Source organism: Osmerus eperlanus, chromosome 7, assembly GCF_963692335.1.
Source record: "Osmerus eperlanus chromosome 7, fOsmEpe2.1, whole genome shotgun sequence".
NCBI lineage: Eukaryota > Metazoa > Chordata > Actinopteri > Osmeriformes > Osmeridae > Osmerus > Osmerus eperlanus.
The window spans coordinates 21979525-21992065 of record NC_085024.1 but is presented as its reverse complement, the minus strand read 5'-3'; the positions used below and the strand labels follow the sequence as shown (position 1 = coordinate 21992065).

The window sequence follows — 12541 nt, the reverse complement described above, 5'->3', positions numbered from 1 at the left end:
CCTCCTCTCTCCCCCTCTTCCTCCTCACTAGCCTCCTCTCTCCTCCTCACTAGCCTCCTCCCTAGCCTCCTCTCTCTTCCTCCTCACTAGCCTCCTCTCTTCAAAGCCCTCAGAAAAAGGAAACATTCTGTCTTGGGGGCCAGGGGCAGCAGGGTCGAGACCTGCCTGGCCAGAGGGGGAGGAGGAGAGGAGGAGGCAGGCAATCAGGTTGGGGACAAGGAGAAGGAGGAGGTTTGGAGCACCGGAGGCCTTGTGTGGGGGGAGAGGGTGTTGCAGGCTGGGTGTGGAATGAATCCCTGAATGGAAAGAACACCACCCCTGCCTGCTTTATATTCATGAGCAAGCAGCTTGAATCTGCGATGTTATCTCCCATGGCAACACAAGGTCCTCCCCTTCTCCTTTGTACCGGCGCATCTGAGGGGCCGAGAACCCTGATCCTGCTCACTACACACCCTGATCCTGCTCACTACACACCCTGATCCTGCTCACTACACACCCTGATCCTGCTCACTACACACCCTGATCCTGCTCACTACACACCCTGATCCTGCTCACTACACACCCTGTGGTGTGTGTGTGTGTGTACATTCACACATGCATTTATTTATGTGTTGCCACTTAAGAAAGGGGAACAGTAACAAACCATTATAAAACACAGAAGACCGGACCAGAGAGAACACAGTTCAACATGACTGATGTTGTTTACATCATGAGCGATCCAAGGCTGGATGATCCAACGATCTCTGATTCTCCTGAATAAAAACAACACATGAAACACAAACCCTTGTATGAAAGATACAACATGAAAATAAAAAGTTTTCTAAATTCCTTCATCAACTCTGAGCAAATGACAAGATGTGGATTAGCTCCGAACCACTTAACACTCACTTCGGATCAAAGACTCACATCAAAGCGGATCTTGATTGCGTGTGGGCGTGTGGGATGATTTGAGCTGGTGGCAGTCCCACCACAGAGCCCATGTTCAGGAGCACCACATCAAAGGTGCTGGAATACAACTGAGCCCTCATATAAGTTAGCAACTTGTTCAGTTAGCATTGGTTATGATATGACATGAGGACTTCCTCCTTCCCGATGGTTTGGGTTTCCCCTGGAGAGACACTATGTAACTGAAGTGGAGCTGCTCTCCTTGTGGTTCATACTGTGTAACTGTTCTCAGTTAACCTCCAGATGACTGGATAGACTACAATCCAACTCCCAAACTCCCAAAGCAGCACTTGTAAACAGGAGTGTTTGCTTGTGTGTTACTACCACACACTCCCAGTTTGCGTGTGCGAGCGTGGAAGAAGTTGAATTTCCCTGACAGCATTGAACAGAAAACATTTGTCAGCTTGTCTAATGAGAAAGTGTGCAGTGTGCAGCAGGTGGTCCAAGACAGTAGGAGGATAGTAGCCAAGACGAGAATAGGTTCCTGCCTCAGTAAACTTATCAATGTAGGTTCCTGCCACAGTAAACTTATCAATGTCCCTGAAGATACAAGGTATTTACACACCTGATTCTAAAGATCAGCTTTCTGACCAGCCTACTGGAGGTTAGATTCTAAAGATCAGCTTTCTGACCAGCCTACTGGAGGTTAGATTCTAAAGATCAGCTTTCTGACCAGCCTACTGGAGGTTAGATTCTAAAGATCAGCTTTCTGACCAGCCTACTGGAGGGTAGATTCTAAAGATCAGCTTTCTGACCAGCCTACTGGAGGGTAGATTCTAAAGATCAGCTTTCTGACCAGCCTACTGGAGGGTAGATTCTAAAGATCAGCTTTCTGACCAGCCTACTGGAGGGTAGATTCTAAAGATCAGCTTTCTGACCAGCCTACTGGAGGTTAGATTCTAAAGATCAGCTTTCTGACCAGCCTACTGGAGGTTGTATTCTAAAGATCAGCTTTCTGACCAGCCTACTGGAGGGTAGATTCTAAAGATCAGCTTTCTGACCAGCCTACTGGAGGGTAGATTCTAAAGATCAGCTTTCTGACCAGCCTACTGGAGGTTAGATTCTAAAGATCAGCTTTCTGACCAGCCTACTGGAGGGTAGATTCTAAAGATCAGCTTTCTGACCAGCCTACTGGAGGTTAGATTCTAAAGATCAGCTTTCTGACCAGACTACTGGAGGGTAGATTCTAAAGATCAGCTTTCTGACCAGCCTACTGGAGGGTAGATTCTAAAGATCAGCTTTCTGACCAGCCTACTGGAGGGTAGATTCTAAAGATCAGCTTTCTGACCAGCCTACTGGAGGGTAGATTCTAAAGATCAGCTTTCTGACCAGCCTACTGGAGGGTAGATTCTAAAGATCAGCTTTCTGACCAGCCTACTGGAGGTTAGATTCTAAAGATCAGCTTTCTGACCAGCCTACTGGAGGTTAGATTCTAAAGATCAGCTTTCTGACCAGCCTACTGGAGGGTAGATTCTAAAGATCAGCTTTCTGACCAGCCTACTGGAGGGTAGATTCTAAAGATCAGCTTTCTGACCAGCCTACTGGAGGTTAGATTCTAAAGATCAGCTTTCTGACCAGCCTACTGGAGGGTAGATTCTAAAGATCAGCTTTCTGACCAGCCTACTGGAGGGTAGATTCTAAAGATCAGCTTTCTGACCAGCCTACTGGAGGGTAGATTCTAAAGATCAGCTTTCTGACCAGCCTACTGGAGGGTAGATTCTAAAGATCAGCTTTCTGACCAGCCTACTGGAGGGTAGATTCTAAAGATCAGCTTTCTGACCAGCCTACTGGAGGGTAGATTCTAAAGATCAGCTTTCTGACCAGCCTACTGGAGGGTAGATTCTAAAGATCAGCTTTCTGACCAGCCTACTGGAGGGTAGATTCTAAAGATCAGCTTTCTGACCAGCCTACTGGAGGGTAGATTCTAAAGATCAGCTTTCTGACCAGCCTACTGGAGGTTAGATTCTAAAGATCAGCTTTCTGACCAGCCTACTGGAGGGTAGATTCTAAAGATCAGCTTTCTGACCAGCCTACTGGAGGGTAGATTCTAAAGATCAGCTTTCTGACCAGCCTACTGGAGGGTAGATTCTAAAGATCAGCTTTCTGACCAGCCTACTGGAGGGTAGATTCTAAAGATCAGCTTTCTGACCAGCCTACTGGAGGGTAGATTCTAAAGATCAGCTTTCTGACCAGCCTACTGGAGGGTAGATTCTAAAGATCAGCTTTCTGACCAGCCTACTGGAGGGTAGATTCTAAAGATCAGCTTTCTGACCAGCCTACTGGAGGGTAGATTCTAAAGATCAGCTTTCTGACCAGCCTACTGGAGGGTAGATCTTCATGAGTAGTGTCACGCCGACCTGCCCTAGAGGACTTCGTCATGGTGTAGGTCTCGACCTTCAGCAGTATAATACTGGTCTGCTTTCAGACTGTGCAGTTCTGCTGGAGGACCTGGCGGTTATCGATGACTTATTTTACTGATCAATTAAGTGCAACAGGGGAGACATGAACAGACTCCGCAGTCCCACGTGACGACCTCCCTGTAACCCTGTATCCAATCTGAAGATTTTTGTGTTTTGACTGAGATGCTAGCCAGCCAGATGGCTCAAACTAATACCTTCAATCTCTCAACACAGAGCAAAACAGCTGATTAATGATGTGGCACTGTACATTAGCGGCAGTGGATACATCTGGGATTATCATTAGTCATCTGTGGCCAACTGGAGAAACTGAGACATGGAGGAAGAGTTTAATCCAAGTTTTATTATTTTGTAAAAAAAAGAAACAGACAGACAGACAGGCAGACGTGATGAGTGATCCAGAGCTGTTCAGGGACTGAAAGTTCAAAAACACTACACAGAGCCAGACGGACTAGACTACATCTCTCTTAATGTAAACAGTTTGTAGTTTTCATTCTCATTAAATAATTTAGTGCAGTATACACAGGATCAGTTACAATATGTTCAATGGCTGTTTGGAATTAAAAAAGTACAAATTAATAAACAAAACTTCATTGAACACAAAGGCATGGGACACAGGCACACGTTAGGCAGTTAGACAGGGTCCCTTCTGGGTCACCAATCAAGTAAATTCATTGAGTAAAAATCAGTAAATGTATACTATATCTTGTGAGTTGAGGTTAAAGGGTGTTCTAGTGTCATCCAGCAGGATGAAGGCTTTACATGTTCTAGTATTATAAGGATGATTTGTCTAAACAGAAACAAATGAAAATAAACGGTGTCACAGTGGCATTTTTACACCATTTTAGTGTTGTGAAGGCTTGTGACATCACTCACACACAAACTTGTCTAGTGTTGACACTTCCTACAGTAGTGCTTCAAACATATGGCACTTCACTTTCAGACTGCGGAAGTGACCAGAGACAGACAGCTCCAGCTGAACTCCTGCAGGGTGATCTTACTATTCCCCTGTCAGCTCTTAGCAGATGCATGAACACTGAGAGAGAGACCGAGGATAAGGACAGGGACTGTATATAATATATAAATATATATCTAGAAACTTCTCACTGAGTGAGCAGGGGGATGTCTATCTCACTGAGTGAGCAGGGGGATGTCTATCTCACTGAGTGAGCAGGGGGATGTCTATCTCACTGAGTGAGCAGGGGGATGTCTATCTCGATGCCGGACATGCGTGAGCGGCTGGAAAAGCGGTGGCCGGCGTAGCTGGGTGCGTAGCCCTGTGAGGGTGCGTAGCCCTGTGAGGGGGCGTAGCCCTGTGAGGGGGCGTATGTCTGGGATGGAGCATAGCTGTAGGCCTGGTTCCCCCCCACCTCCGACCCATAGCCATCAGGGGCGGAGATCTGGGACAGGTAGACCTGGGGCTGTGCGGGGGGAGCCATGGTCTGGGGGTAGGCCTGCAGGGGGCCGTAGGGCTGGGCGTCGATGACGGTGGGGGCATAGCCCTGGGGAGGGAAGGGCGCCTGGGGGCCGTAGACTGGGGAGGGGGGGTACCCGTTGGCAGTGAGGGGCTGGGCAGACAGAGAGGTGGGCATGGTGGGTAAAGGCAACCAGAAGGGGGAAGGCAGCTTCTTACACATGCAGTACCACATGAACATCAGCAGGGCGGCGAGCATTAGTCCGCCTGAGCAGCCGATGGAAACGTAGACGGCAAAGCCGTCGGAGAATATGGTGTCGTACTTAACGTTCATCTCCTTGGTGCGGAACAGGAACCACACCGAGGGCGCCAGAGCGATTGCTCCGCCCAGGAACAGGAACATTCCGGCCACCAGGTGGCAGCCCGCACTGTTGACCAGGCAGCGGCTGGTCTTGATGTCTGCCTCAGGCTTGTCTGAGCAGCAGCAGGTCTTACACATCCCTGCCAGGCACAACAGCAGAGCCACCGAGCCGAGCAGCAGGCCTGCGGGCAGGCAGAACTGCAGCAGCCTCAGGTCCAGCTGGTCCACTTTGGAATACCACTAACAGACACAAAGAACACAACTTCATGACTTCTTAACTTATCTCAAATGACACAGAGCCATTACATTTTTTTGGACAGTGCTAAATTGATGATAGAATATTTCTTTATACCTCTGAATCATAGAAGTAACATCCGGAGTAGCCATCTTGTTTGACACACTTGGCCCACAGGCCGTCGTACACGCTGATGTTTTTGGCGTTTTTGTTAAACGTGATCAGTCTCGTCACACGCCACTGCGGTATCACGGTTGCCACGGCAATGCCTCCCACCGAAACTATGGCAACGATGAAGGAGAAGGCATTGGTGGCATGGATGTCCCTGCAGGTCATGACTGTCGGGACAGGAAGTGATGTCACGTGGTCAACCCAGATCTTCCTGTATCGGAGCAGACAGGATGTTGGATTTATTATCATTCTTTACTGGCAGACAAGTGGACAACAAGCAAGTGTACTTAAAAACCCAGTTGAACCAGAAGTCATTACAGCTAACCTGCCTAGCATGTTTAAACTTCAACCCCCCAAAAGCCCTCTTCTCTCTCCCTCCTATTCACCACAGTAGTACAGCTGTCCTCATATCTGCCATGTCCTCATTTCATATACAGCTTTGTATGGATGGAAGAGCACATTAAGTACGTACTATAGAAGCTACAGTGCATAAAACAATAGACAATAGGCAGTGGTCTAGCCTGTTTATGCTTTATAATGGCACTGTTCCAATGTCATCAGCTTTATTCACCAACAAGGAACTTACTATGGCAGGATGGTGCATACGGTAAACATATAGTTTTAAATATAAGATGTAGAAAATATAAAAAGTAGAAAATAAACAGTATCATGATGTATTCACTATATGCACGCCTTACTTACGAATTTTGCATAAACCGGGTCTACAACTTCTGGTAGCTAGCAGTTACTTTGTTCTCACACACAAAATGTAAAAAAATTCAGAGGAGTTTGTGTGATCTTCCCAAAATGACAATTAACGATGTACATATAATCCTATGTTGCTGCCCTTCAAGCAAGAATGAAAAGGAGTTCAAATTGTACGTTTCGAGCTACATCGACCATTCACTGCCCGCATCACTTCCGCATGTTGCATAAGTCGTTTGAACAACTTCCGGTAGCCAGCAGTTAGTTCTCTCACACAAAATGCAGTTTTTTACAAGTATGGGCGATCTTCCCTAAATGACAATTAACGATGTACATATGATTATATGTTGCTGCCCTTTAAGCAAGAGGGACAAGGTGTTCAGATTCTAGCCTAAGTTTCGAGCTACATTGACAAGGTGGATCTAGTACTCACACAGTAAAAGTTGCTGGCTATAGCTAGCTAGGTAGTATCGGCATATCGATTTGAGCAGTAACATTAGCTAGCTACACTGGCTAGTTAACATTTTTAGCTACATTATAATGTACTCAATTATCTGATTGTCAGCTTGCTAGCTAGTCGTTAATGTTAGCAGATAAATAATTGTCTGTCACATTAGTTCCCTACTATGGATAATGTAATGTAACTTGTTTTGTTTTTTAAATATGGAAACGCCGGGAGAGATCTCAGTGAGGGCGACCTGTTATCGGTCGATGAAAAAAGGCGAGAAGCCGCCCAATCTGATTGCAGGGTTAAGTCTGGTTATTAAAAGCAAAGAATGTCTAATATGGGGAGAACTGCCAGTCTCGGGAAACTTCCGGGTTCTGAACTGGTTGCAGTTCCACTCTAGTTCCATATGAGGGCGCTAACGAGCGAGTGCAGAATGAATGGTCTATGGAGCTATACCCTTCAAAATGTTTCTCAGGATATAATATTTTGTCTAGTAATTTAAATTCTGAATTCGAAAGGGGAGGCAAAAGAAATACACACTGCTGGGTGTTAGTTTTTTTAAAAGTCGCCTTTCTGTTCTAAAAAGCCTTTTATTATGTCAATTACGTCATACACATCGTACGACCATAGATACTGCTTGACGGCGAGCTCTGGGCACTTCCTTTTTTCTCTCGAGGCATCGACAACACAGCTTACAGGTTAGGCTCTCCCTGTCAATACACATGCTCGAAAGAATTTTGGCTTGCTAATGTTGTTGTTAATGTTGCTAATGCTCTGACATTCTGATTCCGCTTCGAATGCCATCAAGCGGGATCTCTGGTCGTAGTCAGTCCTTCACTAACCAATCAGCATTCATTAGCAGAATGCTAGCGTGTTATGGGCAACAACGACTCACCCTGTAAGAAATCGAAAGGATACAAGTACTCTTTCATTCAACTTTCGACCTATAATCCATGTTTAACATGCACAAACTACAATCAAATCTGAGATTTCTCAACGACAATCAGGCGAAAGAGACAAATTTAGCCGTTTAGCTCCATAGACTCCTATTCATTTTCGCGATCACCCCCAGTGGAACTCTGGTGGAACTGCAACCAAATTTGGTACAATGGGGCTTAATAAGGAGTGGACAGGCTCTCCTTAAACAGGCTGTTAAAAGTCACGTTTTTAACTTAACCAACTTTTCCTCGGAAATACTTAATGTCGTGTACATACAGCAACGTTCGCTCTAATGACAATATGATAGCCGACATTCTCAGATAGTTTGACAATTTATGTTTAGCCATGTAATATAAATGTGGTATTCCTTTTTTTGTGGCTAGGTAAGTCATCATAACAAGCAGTGGACTAGATGCAATACTGAAGTAGCTACTACTACCAAGACAGTACTGTACAGTCTACAAGCAAAAATAGTTGGCTGGCTAGCATGATTTTACGTTACGTCTCTCAGTTAAAGACAATCCATGAAACCAATACATAGCTAGTAACTAATCTAGCCAACTGGTTCGATAGTAAGGCATTTTTGTTCGTCTTAAAAAAGTTTTCCAGTCAGGACTTCGTTGCTAACAAGCTAACGTTAGCAGCTTGCTAGCAAAACACGTCTGGAACTACAACCTGTTGCGGCTCGATTTCTATTGGAAATGTATACCTTAGAAACGCTTCTTAACTGTATATAAACGAAATCGTCCTCTTTTCTATATACATATCGAACCACCTACCTTTGGTTAAAGCAATTCTATTGTGTTCAGAATAGCGAAATTGGTGCCATCTCCTGCCTGTTGCGGTTGATTAGCTCAGCGCTGGGAAGGATGATGGTCTGTTTCCCGTTGTTGTTTCAGGCGCGTTCCCGTAGCATGGGAAAGGGCGGACTGACAACCCCGTCAGCGCGTTCACGATACACAACAACTTCCCTACCTAACATGATGCCCTCTGCCATTCAGATTGCTCATTTACGTATTTCATTGTTTGATTATACATTTAATTTTGAGTATTTTGGACCTCCATTCTCATTGTACTACATAGTCCTAACGGATCTTCTTCTTCCATTGTGTGTATTGTAGGAAGACGTCCAAATCCACATGATATATAAATCGGCTGGACAGGATGGTTTAGCTGACTTCCTCCTTAATGGTAAGATGTTGCCCGCAGCTCTGGTCCTCTAATATGGTTGGTTGGAAAATAATAAAGATATTGACTGAAAAGTAAGTTAAAGAATATAATAATTAAATAATAAAAAGAAAATTGATGGTATTTAACTTAATTGAATTTCTGGTCATTCTGAATCAAATCCACGTCATCTACATAGAGAGTGCTGACTGTGATCATTTCCCCTCTGGTCACCAGGCGAGCACCCAGAACCCCCCTTCCCCAGCCCTCCATTTCCTGGGTCGAAGGTCGTTCACAGGAGGAAGAAAAGACAGGTGAGTTATCCCCATCATGAACCAGTACGTGAGTCATCACATGGGAAATGCTGCTGGAGGGAAAAAGCAGAAATGAGTCATGAGAGGTTGAGGTGCTTGTCTTCAGCTGACAAGCTCCTGCCCCTGAGAGCAACACTAACGTTTTGTCGAGTTCCCAGAGAGACCCCATGTAGCTAGAGCATCCATGGATTCATCCATAAACCCACAGTCTACTGAATAAGGGTGTGTGGATGTACAGTACTGTAGATGTTGTTACAGGTGTGGTCTTGAGCATGTCTTCTTAGCTTGTGTATGCTTGTTCAAATGTGTGTGTGTGTGTGTGTGTGTATTCAAGTGTGTGTGTGTTCACGTGTGTGTATGTTCACGTGTGTGTGTGTTTGCCACTGAGGCTGACAGGCTGTTGTGTGTGTTCCAGGCCCCGGGCGTGTCCCACAGTGTGGAAGAGGAGGCTAAATACATTGAGCTGATGGTGATCAACGACCACCTGATGGTGAGTAGAGGCTGTGCAGGCCCATCGGCTTCTCTGGAAGTCTCAACCCTGGACATGCACCTGGACACACGCCATTTCAGCAAATCATTTTACACATTGACACATTCGATCCAGTTAGTGTTGTTTTCCTCCTTGTCCTCAGTATAAGAAGTGTTGTGTGTCTCTCTTCAGTATAAGAAGTGTTGTGTGTCTCTCCTCAGTATAAGAAGTGTTGTGTTGTGTGTCTCTCTTCAGTATAAGAAGTGTTGTGTTGTGTGTCTCTCCTCAGTATAAGAAGTGTTGTGTGTCTCTCCTCAGTATAAGAAGTGTTGTGTTGTGTGTCTCTCCTCAGTATAAGAAGCACCGGCTCTCAGTCGGACAGACGAATAACTACGCTAAGTCCGTGGTCAATATGGCTGACATGGTAAGTCATGTATTGATCCTCTTCTGGGAAAGCATGCTATGATGCTGTGACCACTTCCAGGGACTGGCGTTGACAGCTACTCCCTTCATTTCTTGTTTGACCTTTCTCAGGGCTCAGGGCGGGGGGGCTCAGGGCGGGGGGGCTCAGAGCAAGGACAGAAAGCAGTCAAGCGATGTTGCCCGCCAAATGTCTGCTTTGCAGCTGAAATATGATAGGCTGGTTAGAGAACAGTAGGGTCACTGCTGTAAGCTGATAGGCTTGTTAGAGAGCAGTAGGGTCACTGCTGTAAGCTGATAGGCTGGTGAAACAGGAAAAGGGATGTGTCTATTTTTGTACCCTTGAGAATTAGTGATCATATGAAGCTGATGCTATTTACGAGGACACATCGATCTTCACACACACTAGTCTGCCTCCCCCCAGGGCTCCATGCTGCTTGGTGTCTAGGCAGTCTGCCTCCCCCCAGGGCTCCATGCTGCTTGGTGTCTAGGCAGTCTGCCTCCCCCCAGGGCTCCATGCTGCTTGGTGTCTAGGCAGTCTGCCTCCCCCCAGGGCTCCATGCTGCTTGGTGTCTAGGCAGTCTGCCTCCCCCCAGGGCTCCATGCTGCTTGGTGTCTAGGCAGTCTGCCTCCCCCCAGGGCTCCATGCTGCTTGGTGTCTAGGCAGTCTGCCTCCCCCCAGGGCTCCATGCTGCTTGGTGTCTAGGCAGTCTGCCTCCCCCCAGGGCTCCATGCTGCTTGGTGTCTAGGCAGTCTGCCTCCCCCCAGGGCTCCATGCTGCTTGGTGTCTAGGCAGTCTGCCTCCCCCCAGGGCTCCATGCTGCTTGGTGTCTAGGCAGTCTGCCTCCCCCCAGGGCTCCATGCTGCTTGGTGTCTAGGCAGTCTGCCTCCCCCCAGGGCTCCATGCTGCTTGGTGTCTAGGCAGTCTGCCTCCCCCCAGGGCTCCATGCTGCTTGGTGTCTAGGCAGTCTGCCTCCCCCCAGGGCTCCATGCTGCTTGGTGTCTAGGCAGTCTGCCTCCCCCCAGGGCTCCATGCTGGAAGATTCTCTGCTCAGCCCCCAAAACTCAGAAGCAGCGGACAAATCAGAATCTCCCCTCAGTATCTTTACTGAGCTATACTCTACTACTGTACTGTGCTGTACTATGGAGTCAGCTGGCTGAGCGGTTAGGGAATCGGGCTATTAATCAGAAGGTTGCCGGTTTGATTCCCGGCCGTGCAAATTTGACGTTGCACCCTCTCCCCTGACCCTGCACCCTCTCCCCTGACCCTGCACCCTCTCCCCTGACCCTGCACCCTCTCCCCTGACCCTGCACCCTCTCCCCTGACCCTGCACCCTCTCCCCTGACCCTGCACCCTCCTCCCCTGACCCTGCACCCTCTCCCCTGACCCTGCACCCTCTCCCCTGACCCTGCACCCTCTCCCCTGACCCTGCACCCTCTCCCCTGACCCTGCACCCTCTCCCCTGACCCTGCACCCTCTCCCCTGACCCTGCACCCTCCTCCCCTGACCCTGCACCCTCTCCCCTGACCCTGCACCCTCTCCCCTGACCCTGCACCCTCTCCCCTGACCCTGCACCCTCTCCCCTGACCCTGCACCCTCTCCCCTGACCCTGCACCCTCTCCCCTGACCCTGCACCCTCCTCCCCTGACCCTGCACCCTCTCCCCTGACCCTGCACCCTCTCCCCTGACCCTGCACCCTCTCCCCTGACCCTGCACCCTCTCCCCTGACCCTGCACCCTCTCCCCTGACCCTGCACCCTCTCCCCTGACCCTGCACCCTCTCCCCTGACCCTGCACCCTCTCCCCTGACCCTGCACCCTCTCCCCTGACCCTGCACCCTCTCCCCTGACCCTGCACCCTCCTCCCCTGACCCTGCACCCTCTCCCCTGACCCTGCACCCTCCTCCCCTGACCCTGCACCCTCTCCCCTGACCCTGCACCCTCTCCCCTGACCCTGCACCCTCCTCCCCTGACCCTGCACCCTCTCCCCTGACCCTGCACCCTCTCCCCTGACCCTGCACCCTCTCCCCTGACCCTGCACCCTCTCCCCTGACCCTGCACCCTCTCCCCTGACCCTGCACCCTCTCCCCTGACCCTGCACCCTCCTCCCCTGACCCTGCACCCTCTCCCCTGACCCTGCACCCTCTCCCCTGACCCTGCACCCTCCTCCCCTGACCCTGCACCCTCTCCCCTGACCCTGCACCCTCTCCCCTGACCCTGCACCCTCTCCCCTGACCCTGCACCCTCTCCCCTGACCCTGCACCCTCTCCCCTGACCCTGCACCCTCTCCCCTGACCCTGCACCCTCTCCCCTGACCCTGCACCCTCCTCCCCTGACCCTGCACCCTCCTCCCCTGACCCTGCACCCTCTCCCCTGACCCTGCACCCTCTCCCCTGACCCTGCACCCTCCTCCCCTGACCCTGCACCCTCTCCCCTGACCCTGCACCCTCTCCCCTGACCCTGCACCCTCCTCCCCTGACCCTGCACCCTCCTCCCCTGACCCTGCACCCTCTCCCCTGACCCTGCACCCTCTCCCC

The 12541-nt window shown here is 49.2% G+C and overlaps 2 protein-coding genes across 2 annotated transcripts in view; one reads left to right on the top strand and one right to left on the bottom strand.

Moving 5' to 3' along the window:
- The window catches only part of adam22 (ADAM metallopeptidase domain 22), a 46889-nt gene that overhangs the window by 20252 nt on the left and 14096 nt on the right, over positions 1-12541 (top strand). The window contains 4 exon segments of the mRNA XM_062466026.1: positions 8757-8826; positions 9040-9116; positions 9532-9606; positions 9938-10009. Of these exon segments, the coding sequence (XP_062322010.1) occupies positions 8757-8826; positions 9040-9116; positions 9532-9606; positions 9938-10009 (294 nt within the window).
- cldn12 (claudin 12) lies at positions 3685-8568 on the bottom strand. The gene is made up of 3 exons (XM_062466024.1): positions 8415-8568; positions 5490-5754; positions 3685-5377 (listed from the first exon to the last, which is right to left on the bottom strand). The coding sequence occupies exons 2-3, from the start codon at positions 5706-5708 to the stop codon at positions 4550-4552; spliced, it is 1047 nt and encodes a 348-aa protein (XP_062322008.1). The 5' UTR covers positions 5709-5754; positions 8415-8568; the 3' UTR covers positions 3685-4549.

Coding starts and splice junctions, on each gene's coding strand:
- cldn12 (XM_062466024.1), bottom strand. CDS start 5,708: ATGACCTGCAGGGACATCCATGCCACCAATGCCTTCTCCTTCATCGTT. Junction 5,378..5,489: donor GTTACTTCTATGATTCAGAG/GTATAAAGAAAT, acceptor TGTGTCTGTTAG/TGGTATTCCAAAGTGGACCA.